The sequence below is a fragment of the Quercus suber genome, unplaced genomic scaffold (assembly GCF_002906115.3).
Source record: "Quercus suber isolate HL8 unplaced genomic scaffold, Cork oak 2.0 scaffold_532, whole genome shotgun sequence".
Classification (NCBI taxonomy): domain Eukaryota; kingdom Viridiplantae; phylum Streptophyta; class Magnoliopsida; order Fagales; family Fagaceae; genus Quercus; species Quercus suber.
In genome coordinates, this window is record NW_027069980.1 from 533,975 (window position 1) to 546,692 (window position 12,718).

Sequence of the window (12,718 nt, forward strand, 5' to 3'; positions counted from 1 at the left end):
TTGGCTTGGTGGTTTCTCTAGATGCATTGGAGTCACCATAAGCTTTATAGTTGAGCTTTGGGCTCTTCGCGATGGCCTAAACCTCTGTCACAACATGCATCTTCAAGCTATTGATATTCAAATAGATGCCAAAGCTGTTGTTGATATTATTAGAGATCCTTCTTATTCTAACCGGGTTGTTATGCCTATTGTTGATGATTGTAGACAGCTGATATCCCAATATGGCCAAGTCCGGATTGGGCATTGCTATCGTGAGGCTAATTTTTGTGCTGATTTTTTAGCTAGGAAAGGGGTGCTCCAAGGTTTTTGTTTTTGTGTGTATCAAGATCCTCCTGTGGACTTGCTAGATCTTATTAGTGCGAACAAGGAAGGTGTTGTTTGTAACAAGGCTATTCTTGATGTTGCTGGTAGCCTTTAGTTTCTTTTATTGAAGTTTCCAGATTACCCAAAAAAAAAAAAAAAAAAAAAAAAGAAGAAGGAATTTGCCTAAATTTAGGCAATGCACATGTTTTGGATCAAAATGCCATTTTCCTTCAACTTGCCAAATTTCATGAAATATTTTTGCTTAACAGAGTGCATCGTGCAGAATCTAAATCTTCTATCTCACTTTTCCTGCTCCACTTTATACTCCACTAATAAATACTTACCACGTATTCTTCTAATTTTTTTTTTTTTAGAAACACGTGTTCACCTAATTAATTAAATACTATCATTATTGATTTATTAATACTACAGTTGTTAATTAATAGTAGTATTTAATTAATTAGGTGAACACGTAACAAATATTTATTAATAGAGTATAGGTTAGAGCAGAACAAGTAGAACAGAAGATTTGGACTCCATGCTGCATAAGCGGTCAAAATTACCATATGTTTACCTAATTAATTAAATACTATCATTATTGACTTATTAATACTACAGTTATTAATTAATAATAATATTTAATTAATTAGGTAAACACGTTACAAGTATTTATTGATGGAATATAAGTTAGAATAAAAAAAGTAAGATAGAAGATTTGGACTCCATGGTGCATGAGCGGTCAAAATTGCCTTGGGGGAGATGTAGAGTTTGTAGACTGGAGAGGCTCCAACTTTGGTTTGGCGCTGTTGACACAACGTCGTATAAAAAATAATCATCAGCCAATTTTGTTTCGTAATGATAATCTATAAATAAATAAGGATTCAGTTGTTACCAGAAAAAAAAAACTAATATGGCATTAAAATATTTTTAAAAGAGATTTGTGATGCTGTGCCCATTAATGAAGTAGGTGGTGAAAGATTTCCAGCCACCTTATCTAAGTATACCTGGAAGGTTGCAAATACCCCATCAAAGTGATTGCAAATTATAGATATGAAAACTAAAGCACAAACCACAGCAGGGAAACACTGATTCTCTGTTGTCCTGTTGTCTACGTCGATTGCTTGGGAAAAATAATGAGCAAAGGATGTAAGTATATCCTTGTTATGTATGATGGGAGAAAGAATCTCCTGATAATGGAACTGTGAATACATAATTAATCAGTTTTTATTAGACAAGCCTTATCTTGTGGGGTGAGGAGTCTATTGGATACCCGTGGAAACTATTCTTCTTCTTCTTTACTCAGTAATTTTAACAAGAAGGGAAATAATCTCAAGCTTACCTTAAGGAATACTTTTATTTTTAGGTAGCTCTTCTTTTCCCTCTTTTATCTATGAAAATAATCGATGATGTTGGTCGACGGTATAACCTCATTCATATTTAGCATTTAACTTTTTTTAGGCCTGTTTATCTCACTAACACTGGAATTAACCCTTAAAAATTATTGTTAAGGGATTAGTTATACGGGTATAGCAGCTTTAATTAGCTTCTGTCATGCTTAATTAGGCATCAACAGAAACTATTCGAGAGCATTAATTAATGACTTGGTAACAGGACACACAGAAAATGTAGAACTGAAGGTATGGAAATCAAACCAAGGCATACGGTTTGGGATATCTGGACTACTTTTATGTCCAATTCATCAGGAAGATAATATGTTCAGGAAGACTAAGATTGAGGTCAATGCTAGGGAGATAATACCTTGGTGAAACTCCAATTGATGCGTAAGGGACACCACTTACAAAAAAAAGATTAAACCTATAGGCTTGGATTCATTTATGTTATATTAATTATTCAAATTCTTTATTTTTCACCAAGGGGGATTTCTACTGTCACATGCACAGTCAACACAAGGTGACCCTTGAGATGTTGCAAGAAAAAAATGTTGTCTCCTAAATTTTGGGATTGTATTGGATTGGACTTGGATGAGTGTGTTGCAAGAAGGGTGCTATGTCCCAGTCCTACATCGAGCATATACTAAGTAAATTTATTTATAAAGAACCTTGATGGTAGGTTTTACAAAAGTCATCACATCATTCTCATTATTAAAAAAGAAAGAAAAAACAAAGAAAGTATTGAAATCATTCATTGGGTAGAATATACCCATCAACCAATTTTGTTTGGTAATGATAATATAAAAGTAAAGTTGTTAAAAAAAAAACATATGCAATCAAATCCGGTATTTATATTATAAAATAAAGTCGTTACATTGAAATATTTATTCCGGAACTAATCCGGAATCAAAATATTTTTTTAACATTTGTTGGTGGGGGAACGAGTCATCAAAATTGTGAAGTGGAACATTTCCTTTTCCAAAGTAGTATCTTTTCAAGTAGAGAGTAAATTAAGCTGTGCAGTGGTTTGTTGAGAATGGAGGAGAAGCCCCATATCCAAATTCCAAGAGTACGACTTGGCAGTCAGGGACTAGAGGTATGCTTCTTTTTCTCCGATTGATGGGTATTCCAGTATTATAATAATTGGACTACCTGCAAAAATTAATAGGCACTAGTCATCAAAACCCCTTTTCACCAATCCAAGATATATATATATATATATATATTGGATCAGTTACTGTAGTGTACATACTGGGTTGAATTACAGATCTCTATCTCCTTATTGTTTGTATTTTGAACCAGAAAGAGTCTCAATGCTTCCCTGTTGGGTTTCCTTATCAGGTTCTTACGATCTTCAATTTCTCACCCATGGTTTGTAAAGAATTGTTTTTGTGTTTGCATTGTTAGGGGCTTTAGATATTTACACCAGAATAATAGTTTATATGACAACCATCTGCATGCATATGGACGTAATATGACACATGTTCTTAAGAAAAATGACAATTTAAGTACTGCTTCAGTTTTAAATTCTAGCTCCTTGAGATTTGCTTCATAAATCCATTTTTTTGGGGGGCCTTAGAACAGGATTCTTATCCTACTTTTTGACCTAGGAAATTGTGAAGTGCGTAAAAAAACGCTAATTTTGGACAAATGTGGCAATGGAAATTCTGTAAACTAAATTGTATTACCCTAAATTGTAATACACCCACAGAGAATAACCACAGATGATTATTCTTTATAGTACAGTGGGTGTGGGTGGGAGTGTCATAGAGTAAACCACAAGTATCATCTTGTCCTAAATCAAACTGGGGGTGGCAAAAAAGCCTTTGAATAGAAAAATCGGGCAATTGAAATGATTTAGCATAAGACCTCTACACCGCACTTGTGAATCTCATGTGAGATGGACTGCTGTTTCTGTTATGAGAATTGTGGAAATAGATGAAGTTTTGTCATTCAGACAAAGCCTTCAGAGTTTGTTGTAATATATGTGAACTTATAGAGGTAAGGTTTATACAGATAACAGAATAATATTTAGCAAGACTAAGTAAACATTCTTCTAGATTATATTAGCTTCATGATAGCATCTTCATCTCATCTGTAAGAAGCATAGAAACAGACCAATTGTATTGATCAATTGAACACACCTCCAACCTAAAGACTACATAGAAACACAAGTTATTGGATTGGTATGAATTTTACTTGCAAGAAACTGCCTCAATGTTCTTCTTGTGGTTTCCTTGTTTGGGTGTAGGTTTCAAGATTGGGCTTTGGATGTGGCGGACTTTCTGGAATGCTAAATGCTCCTTTATCGCATGATGCTGGATGCTCTGTTATAAAGGAAGCTTTTCAAAGGGGTATAACCTTCTTTGATACTGCAGATATCTACGGAGATAACCATGATAACGAGATCATGGTTGGCAAGGTACTTCCACTTTCTAATCATATTGAAGGGAAAAATGTCATTTTAGCTCACACCTTGCTTGCATGCTGAGTTATCGATTATGTATGTTTAATTTTGATTTGCATCCAACTGAACAAAGCAGCCCTAGGAACATCCATATTTGAACATTGATTAAAAAAATTAATTATATTGTCTTTTTAGGCTCTGAAGCAGCTTGGTAGGGAGAAAATTCAACTAGCTACAAAATTTGGTATTACTAAATTAGAGGAAGGTCAATTTGGTGTCAAGGGCACCCCTGAATATGTGCGGCAATGCTGTGAAGCCAGTCTTAAGTATCTTGATGTGGACTATATCGATCTGTACTATCAGCACCGTGTGGACACTTCAGTGCCAATAGAGGAAACCGTGAGTGATAAGATATTTGTACTTTTAAATTTATACAATCTATTTATTTTCATATATTTGATGGATGGACTGTACTGGTTTCAAACTTCATTTCCTTTTGCATTAGAAGTTATAACTTATTTTGGCATGGTAGATGGAGGAGCTGAAGAAGCTGGTGGAGGAAGGAAAAATAAAATACATTGGGTTATCAGAACCTAGTGTAGACACAATAAGAAGAGCTCATGCAATTCATCCCATCACTGCCTTACAAATGGAGTATTCTCTTTGGACCCGTGATATCGAAGATGACATAGTTCCACTCTGCAGGTCTTTTAAAAAAAAAAAAAAAAAATCTAGCTCTGTTGTTTGAATTTTAAAGGCAATTGAATTCTTAACATAATTAAAAGTTTGTGTTTGTGACCTTAGAATCGGTTATGAATCAGATATTTTTAGGACAATAGACTATCAGGAAATTTTCACATCATCATTAAAAGTTTTTGTTAATCTCACAGAGAGCTTGGCATTGGGATAGTGGCATATAGCCCTCTTGGACATGGATTCTTTGCTGGGAAAGCAATTGTTGAGAGCTTGCCTAGTGAGAGTTTTCTGGTACGTGACTACCAATAAATAATAAAGTGATTCCATGGTTTCTGAACGCAAACATATATATTTATATGACTGTGTTCAAGTACACTTGAATGTAGCTTTTAATAATGCTACACTACTCAATTGCTTTTGATTTGAAGTGCTTATTGTCAAATCCACCATTGGATTACATTATCTCTTTATACCCTTCAAGATAACAGTGTATACTTATATATTGTTATGTATACTATACACATTGATATTTATGGCATAGGCTATACATCCAAGGTTCATGGGGGAGAACTTAGAGAAGAACAAACTTCTATATGCACGGCTTGCCAACCTGGCTGCAAAGCATGCTTGCACTCCGCCTCAGCTAGCTCTGGCCTGGCTTCTCCATCAGGGAGATGATATAATCCCAATCCCTGGTATATTAGTCTCTTAATTTCTTTTGCTATCTTCACAAATATGTGATTAAATTCTTTATGTGGTTGCTTGCTCACTTCTACCAATAGCTCTTTCTTAATTCCATGAGAATTGAAAGTCTACTTTTTAATTGTATGGTTAGAGAATTATGTTCCTACTACATCTACAACTTACGAACTTTGACCCTTTCTTGTTAGACTTTGCTTAATTGAAAATTTCTGTTTCATGAACTTGGATTTGAACATGATGTGAAATTCATTGATTGGATGATTTACAGGGACAACTAAAGTTAAGAATCTTGATAACAACATTGGATCCTTGGCAGTGAAGCTTACACAAGAGGATTTGAAAGATATTGATGATGCTGTGCCCGTTAATGAAGTCGGTGGTGAAAGAGATTTGGCCATTTTATCTAAGTATAACTGGAAGAATGCAAATACCCCATCAAAGTGATTGCAAATTGTAGATATGAAAACTAAAGCACAAACCACTGAAGGGAAACATCAATTCTCTGTTGTCCTGTTGTCTATGTTTGCTTGGGAGAAATAATGAGCAGAGGATGTAAATATATCCTTATTATGTATGACTTTGTCCTATGCTGAGGTAACACATCACAAACTTCCTCATCAGTGGATTAATTAATCACTATGCTTTGTGTTATCATTATCGCCTCCAAAAAGTGGGAAATGTTAGAAAAAGCGAGACACAAGCTTTGATGTCATGTTGTCTACAAAAAAGCAAGACACAGTCACACAAGCTTTTCAGCCAGTTTGGCAAGTTGCGCATATAGAAGTTTGTTCATCTATAAGTTCTCCCCCATGAACCTTGGATGAATAGCCTATGCCAGAAACATCAATATAAGTATACATATTTAAAAAGAGAGAGAGCGTGTGCGCACACACACACATATGTATGTATGTATATTAATTAAAACATTTATACTTAAATGGCTGCATGCGTGCTTGGGAAACATGGAGTTACTGCATTATTTATTTGTAGTCGAATACCAGCATACTCTCATTATGCAAGCTCTCCATTACTGCTTTCCCACCAAAGAACCCATGACCAAGAGGGCCATATGCCACTATCCCAATTCCAATCTCCCTGTGAGATTAACAAAAACTTTTTAACTATGTTAAAATTTCATGATGTTATATTGTTATCAAAATATCTGATTCATAACCAATTTAAAGGGCACAAAGACAAGTTTTCACCAATGTAAATAACTCAAGTGGCTTTGAAATGCAAAGAAGGCTAGATATCAAAAAACCTGCAAAGTGGAATTATCTCATCTTCCTCAATATCACGGGTCCACAGAGAATACTGCATTTGTAAGGCAATGATGGGATGAACTGCATGAGCTCTTCATATTGTGTCTACATTAGGTTCTGATAACCCAATGTATTTTATTTTTCCTTCCTCCACCAGCTTCATGAGCTCCTCCATTTACCATGCCAAATTGGTTATGACTACTAATGCAGAAGGACATGAAGTTTAAATGTAGTGCGGTACATTGATATATAAAAATAAATAATAAACAAAAATAGTTTTTATCAATTTAAAATTAAAAGTAAATATCTTGACACTCATGGTATCCTTTATTGGCATTGAAGTGTCCACACGGTGTTGATAGTACAGGTCAATATAGTCAACATCAAGATACTTAAAGACTAGCTTCACACCATTGCCGTACATACTCAAGGGTATCCTAGACAATAATTGAGCTTCTTTTGACATAGCAACACCGAATTTTGTAGCTAATTGAATTTTCTCCCTAGGAAGCTGCTTCAGAGCCTAAAACAAGACAAAAGACAATTAATTTTATCCATCAATGGCAGAATATAGATGTTCCTAGGGCTACTTTGTTCAACTGGATGCAAACTGAAACCAAACTTACACAATTAATTACTTGGCATGCAAGCACATGCATGCAAGGTGTGAACTCAACATCATTTTCCTTTCAATGTGATTAGAGAGTAACAGTACCTTGCCAACCATGATCTCATTATCATGATTATCTCCATAGACATTTGCAGTATCAAAGAAAGTTATAGCCTTTGAAAATCTTCCATTATAACTGAGCATCCAGCTTCATGCGATAAAGGAGCATTTAGTATTCCAGAAAGTCTGAGGCATCCAAAGCCCAGTCTAGAAACCTAAACTCAGAAAAGTAAACCAGAATAAGAACATTGAGGTGGTTTCAGACAAATAAAACTAGTGCCAATCCAATAATTTGGGATTCAATGTAGTGTCCATGTTGGAGGTATGTTCATTTTATTGATACAATTGGTCTGTTTCTATTCTTCTTACAGATGAAGATGCTATCATGAAGCTCATACAATCAAAAGTTCACATAAGTTCAACAAACTCTGGAGGCTTTGTTTGAATGACAAAATTCCATCTGTTTTCACAATTCTCATAGCAGAAATTAACAGCAGTCCATCTCACATAAGATTAACAAGTTTTCCGTAGGAGTCTTATGCTAAATCACTAAAGTTGTCCAATTTCTCAATTTGACGGCTTTTTTGCGACCCCTGGTTTGCTTTAGAACATGGAGATACTTGTGGTTTACTCTATGACACCCACACTCAGTACTAAAAGTAAAGGAATAACCATCTATGGCTACTCTCTGTGGTTTGCTCCTCTGTGGGTGTATTAACAAGTTCTTAATTAATACATTTGACGCCCTAGATTTGGATTAAAATGAAATCATTAGGGTTCTACTATAGATTAGCGTATCTTTGCAAGCTTCACAATGTCCCTTGTCAAAAGGAAGGATGATAAACCTTCTCTAAAGCCCAATAGGGACCCTCGTAAGGACACCCAATAGGGAAGCATTGAGTCTTTTTCTTTGTTTTTAAACTTTCTGGTCCAAAATACAAATATCAAGAAAACACAGAGGTGCAATTCAATCCAATATGTACACTGCAGTCACTGATCCACACACACACACACATATATATATATATATATTCGAATTCCGTACCAAAAAATTTACATACATAAAGTCGAGTTCCATAAAAATAAAATAAAAAATAAAAACTCTGCACCAACTGTCACGAATATAAATTAGGAGCGAGACATAATTTTTTTTTTTTTTTGATAGCGAGACATAATTTTGGTAGTGGGAAAAAGAGGAATGGTCATTGGTCCCTACTCCCAAGTATTTACATGAGAATATTTTTCATTGAAGCTCCAGTTCCTGTGTTGTCGAGAATGGAAGAAGAGATACAAATCCCAAGAGTCAAACTTGGCAGTCAAGGGTTGGAGGTCAGCTTCTTTCTTTCTCACTTCCTTCTGTCTCTCCTCTCAATATCATTCACCAGTCACCACATATGTATTCTTCCCTTATTTAGATTTCTTGGGCTTTCTTTCCTAGTTACAACTTACAAGAGTAGTTGTCTGATATTTGATTAATTATCAATAACATTATTTATTTTTCATCTTGTGAAGTCATTCTTTTTAGTTTCTCATCTATGGACTGCGCAGGAGTGCAGGTTTTTTTTTTTTTAAATTTATATATATATATATATATATTAAGGTTTGGTTTTTCAGGTTTTATTGGGTTACTGGAAATTTTACTCCTAAGTTACATAATGATAATAGTAAGATAAATTAGATGACATTTTATTTACTGGTTTAGTAGTCTCAGATTTTAATTCTTTGGGATCTGACATACAAATCTTTTTTTACCCAATATTGCTATAGATTATGAACCATAGGGCTTTGTCTTTTCTTGCTGTGTGTTAGATTAGATGCATTCATTTTGTCCATGCTCATATCTTTACAATGCTTTCAATGTTAATCAAAATCAGTCCTCACCCGGTAGGCTTTTGAAAGGAAGGCAAGCATATAGTGAGTCATTTGGAATCATGAAGTTGAATGACATGGGTGAGATTCTTCATCATGATACAGAGGAACATCTTACCTACATAAATATATGAACAAAGATACATATGAAGAGATATCAATGGTGATAATCTTAGTACTACACTGTAATTGTCAAGTCTTTTAAATCAGAAGCTGCAGATTCTGTTTCTACAATCACAAAGGCAAATGAGAGCCCCTAATTTCCACACAAATTGCAAGACTAGGTTTTGTAATTCAGACAAGGTCTTCAGAAGCATGGAGTGTATAAATTTTTTTAGAATATAATTGCAAGTCCTACTAGCAAAATTAGTCTCTTTTTATTTAATTAGTATTAGAACATTATGTTAGCAGTGTCCCATTGGATTGGAATTTAGGATCATTCTGCATAAAAGTAACTGTGGAAAATGACCACCATCTTGAAAATAACTCCATGTGTAAGAACTAGAGAAATTGACAGGTTCTGATGATAAATTGAGAAGATCTTGGGGACTAAGTGGAAATCCAAATTTTTGGTTTCATAACTTCTCGTTATGGTGTTAACTTCATTGAGAAACTATTGTGTTCTCCTTATGCATCCAATTCTTGACTGCAGGTTTCTAGATTAGGCTATGGATGTGCCGGACTATCATACAACTCTCCTCACTCTAATGAAGTTGGTTGTTCAGTTATTAAGGAAGTATTGAATAGGGGTATCACCTTCTTTGACACATCAGATCTCTATGGAAATAATCATGATAATGAAATCATGGTTGGCAAGGTACTGTTTTCTGTTTATTTTGAAGTTTTAACCTGAGTTGAGCGTGTGTATTACCAAATTGAATTAGTGTAGGATCAAACAAATACCCAAGTCTGTTTGGTTATTCCCTTCAAGGTTTGTGGGAACTTCTTTCTTTCTTAATTTAATAAGAGGAAATACATGACATTGGCTATTGAGTGACAATATGACAATAAGAGGCTCTGAAGAACAAAAATAATAAGACTAGTTGAGGATATGCTTCAATTATCTGACAAGAATTAATTGTAGTTTCGTGACAAATTGAGTACAATTGAACGCAGATAATCTCTCCACTCTCTCTCTCTCTCTCTCTCTCTCTCTCTCTCTCTCTCTTTTTTCTTTTTTTTCTTTTTTTTTCTTTTTTTTTTTTTGAGGTTTGCAACATTTCTAGAAATGATCTGGTGGAAAATTCACATCCTTGCATGGATTGACAGATATATCATTGGTGTTATTATTATTATCACTATTTGTTTTCTCAGGTTTTAAAACAGCTTCCTAGGGAAAAAGTTCAAGTGGCTACAAAATTTGGCATTATCAGATTAGAGGATGGTAAATATGGGGTAAAGGGAACCCCTGATTATGTAAGGGGATGCTGTGAAGCTAGTCTTAAGAGGCTTGACATCAACTACATTGATCTTTACTATCAGCACCGTGTTGACCTCTCAGTGCCCATTGAGGATACTGTAAGGATCGATAGACTTTGTCCTCCTCTCAAATGTCTATTATTTAAAATGCACAAGATTACATTCAAGTCATGGCTGTTCACTTTGTTCTTTATAGATTGGGGAGCTCAAGAAGCTAGTGGAAGAAGGAAAGATAAAATACATTGGCTTATCAGAGGCCAGTGTAGACACAATAAGGAGAGCCCATGCAATTCATCCCATAACTGCCTTACAAATGGAATATTCTTTATGGACCCGTGAAATTGAAGATGAGATAATTCCACTTTGCCGGTTTGTTAAATATAGTTCTAAATTTCTAGTCTTTGCATTGTTAAACCATATTATCAAGATTCATATGTGAAGCGTGTTGCCTTTGCAATCTTAGAATATTTTGAATTAGATTCATTGAGAATATTTCAAAATCTGAATGCATTGTTAAACCGTATTAGTTCATCAAGCTGCCACCATTTTGGAACAGGGAGCTTGGTATTGGTTTAGTGGCATATAGCCCTCTTGGTCGAGGGTTCTTTGGTGGGAAGGCAGTTGTTGAGAGCTTGCCTACTGGTAGTAGGTTGGTATGTTGCTATGAATAATTATTAACTAATTTCATGCTTTCTATTACAAACCCATATGATTCTTTTCTTGAAACAGGTTTCCAACTCCCCCACCCCCTACCAAACACAAACGTCTTAAGTAATTCCATGTATTAACAATGTTTTAAATCAATTCTCTTACAACAAAATTTGGAATTTATGTTGATGTTAATATTCCTGGCAGGCTATGCACCCAAGGTTCTCAGGGGAGAATTTAGAAAAGAACAAACTTTTATATGCCCGATTTGCCACCTTGACTGCAAAGCATGCCTGCTCTCCCCCTCAGCTAGCTCTGGCTTGGCTTCTCCATCAGGGAGATGATATAATCCCAATCCCTGGTATATTAGTCTTTCTTGTGCTATATTCACACACACACACACACATACATATATATATATATATATATGATTGAATTCTTTATGCAACTGCTTGTTCACTTCAATCAATAGCTTTTCTGATTTCTATGAAAAATGAAATTCTACTCTTCAATTCTGTTCCTACTTCCTACTGAAATATAACTTAAGAACTATGCACTTAATTGACAACTCTTGTTTCATTAGTAGAGCATGATGTGAAACTTATTGATAGGATGATTTACAGGGACAACTAACATAACGAATCTTGATAACAACATTGGATCCTTGGCAGTGAAGCTTACACAAGAGGATTTGAAAGAAATTTGTGATGCTATGCCCATCAGTGAAGTGGCTGGTGAAAGAAATACAGCTGCATTATCTAAATATGCCTGGGAGGTTGCAAATACCCCATCAAAGTAATTGCAAGTTATAGATATAGAGACTAAAGCACAACCTTGAAGTGAAACATTTCTTCTCTGCTGTTGCATCGTAGGAAAAATAAGTGAGAAAAGAATATAACTATATCTTATGAATGTATGGGTAGGAGAGAGAAATCTACTTATAAAGGAATTGCAAATGCATGATGAATAAGTTGTTATGCTAGCATTTAGTGCGAGATTCCTAGTTAATACTTGTGGCAACATCTTTTTTTCTATATTTTCCATATGAAATAGTTGCATGCTTCATTATCATTATCCCCTCTGGATGGTGGGAACTGTCACATCTTTTTTCTATTTTTATGATTCCATGCTTTGTGTTCCATCTCTGTCTTCTTTAGAATTCTTCAGTTTTGCAATGCATAGAGGAGTGCTGTCCAACCTTTGATTGAGATGCTGCAATCCCTCAATATATAGCTTGGGGGCTTCTGCATAGAGAGATTGGCAAGCTTTTCTTTTTTCTATGTTTAAACATTGTGTGCGGTAAATGATCACTTTTTCTTAGAAAAGATTGTTTGGATTTAATGTGCATTTA

At 34.9% G+C, this 12,718-nt stretch overlaps 2 protein-coding genes and 1 pseudogene across 2 annotated transcripts; 2 read left to right on the forward strand and 1 right to left on the reverse strand.

Annotated features, from left to right (window-relative positions):
- Positions 1-2,557: 2,557 nt before the first annotated feature.
- LOC111993912 (perakine reductase) lies at positions 2,558-6,153 on the forward strand. Its single transcript, XM_024025747.2, has 7 exons — positions 2,558-2,790; positions 3,946-4,116; positions 4,297-4,500; positions 4,634-4,806; positions 4,992-5,088; positions 5,339-5,492; positions 5,768-6,153. The coding sequence occupies exons 1-7, from the start codon at positions 2,731-2,733 to the stop codon at positions 5,941-5,943; spliced, it is 1,035 nt and encodes a 344-aa protein (XP_023881515.1). The 5' UTR covers positions 2,558-2,730; the 3' UTR covers positions 5,944-6,153.
- An 85-nt stretch (positions 6,154-6,238) lies between these two features.
- Positions 6,239-7,818, reverse strand: LOC111993906 (probable aldo-keto reductase 1; annotated as a pseudogene).
- A 763-nt stretch (positions 7,819-8,581) lies between these two features.
- Positions 8,582-12,506, forward strand: LOC136063467 (perakine reductase-like). Its single transcript, XM_065763909.1, has 7 exons — positions 8,582-8,760; positions 9,953-10,117; positions 10,615-10,818; positions 10,916-11,088; positions 11,276-11,372; positions 11,575-11,728; positions 11,991-12,506. The coding sequence occupies exons 1-7, from the start codon at positions 8,662-8,664 to the stop codon at positions 12,164-12,166; spliced, it is 1,068 nt and encodes a 355-aa protein (XP_065619981.1). The 5' UTR covers positions 8,582-8,661; the 3' UTR covers positions 12,167-12,506.
- The last annotated feature ends 212 nt before the right edge of the window (positions 12,507-12,718 follow it).

Excerpts from the sequence above, each read along its gene's own strand:
- LOC111993912 (XM_024025747.2), top strand. The coding sequence starts at position 2,731 with ATGGAGGAGAAGCCCCATATCCAAATTCCAAGAGTACGACTTGGCAGT. Across the intron at positions 4,501-4,633 it reads CAGTGCCAATAGAGGAAACC|ATGGAGGAGCTGAAGAAGCT; the intron begins GTGAGTGATAAG and ends TTGGCATGGTAG. Across the intron at positions 5,089-5,338 it reads TGCCTAGTGAGAGTTTTCTG|GCTATACATCCAAGGTTCAT; the intron begins GTACGTGACTAC and ends TTTATGGCATAG.
- LOC136063467 (XM_065763909.1), top strand. The coding sequence starts at position 8,662 with ATGAGAATATTTTTCATTGAAGCTCCAGTTCCTGTGTTGTCGAGAATG. Across the intron at positions 8,761-9,952 it reads TTGGCAGTCAAGGGTTGGAG|GTTTCTAGATTAGGCTATGG; the intron begins GTCAGCTTCTTT and ends TCTTGACTGCAG. Across the intron at positions 10,118-10,614 it reads ATGAAATCATGGTTGGCAAG|GTTTTAAAACAGCTTCCTAG; the intron begins GTACTGTTTTCT and ends TTGTTTTCTCAG.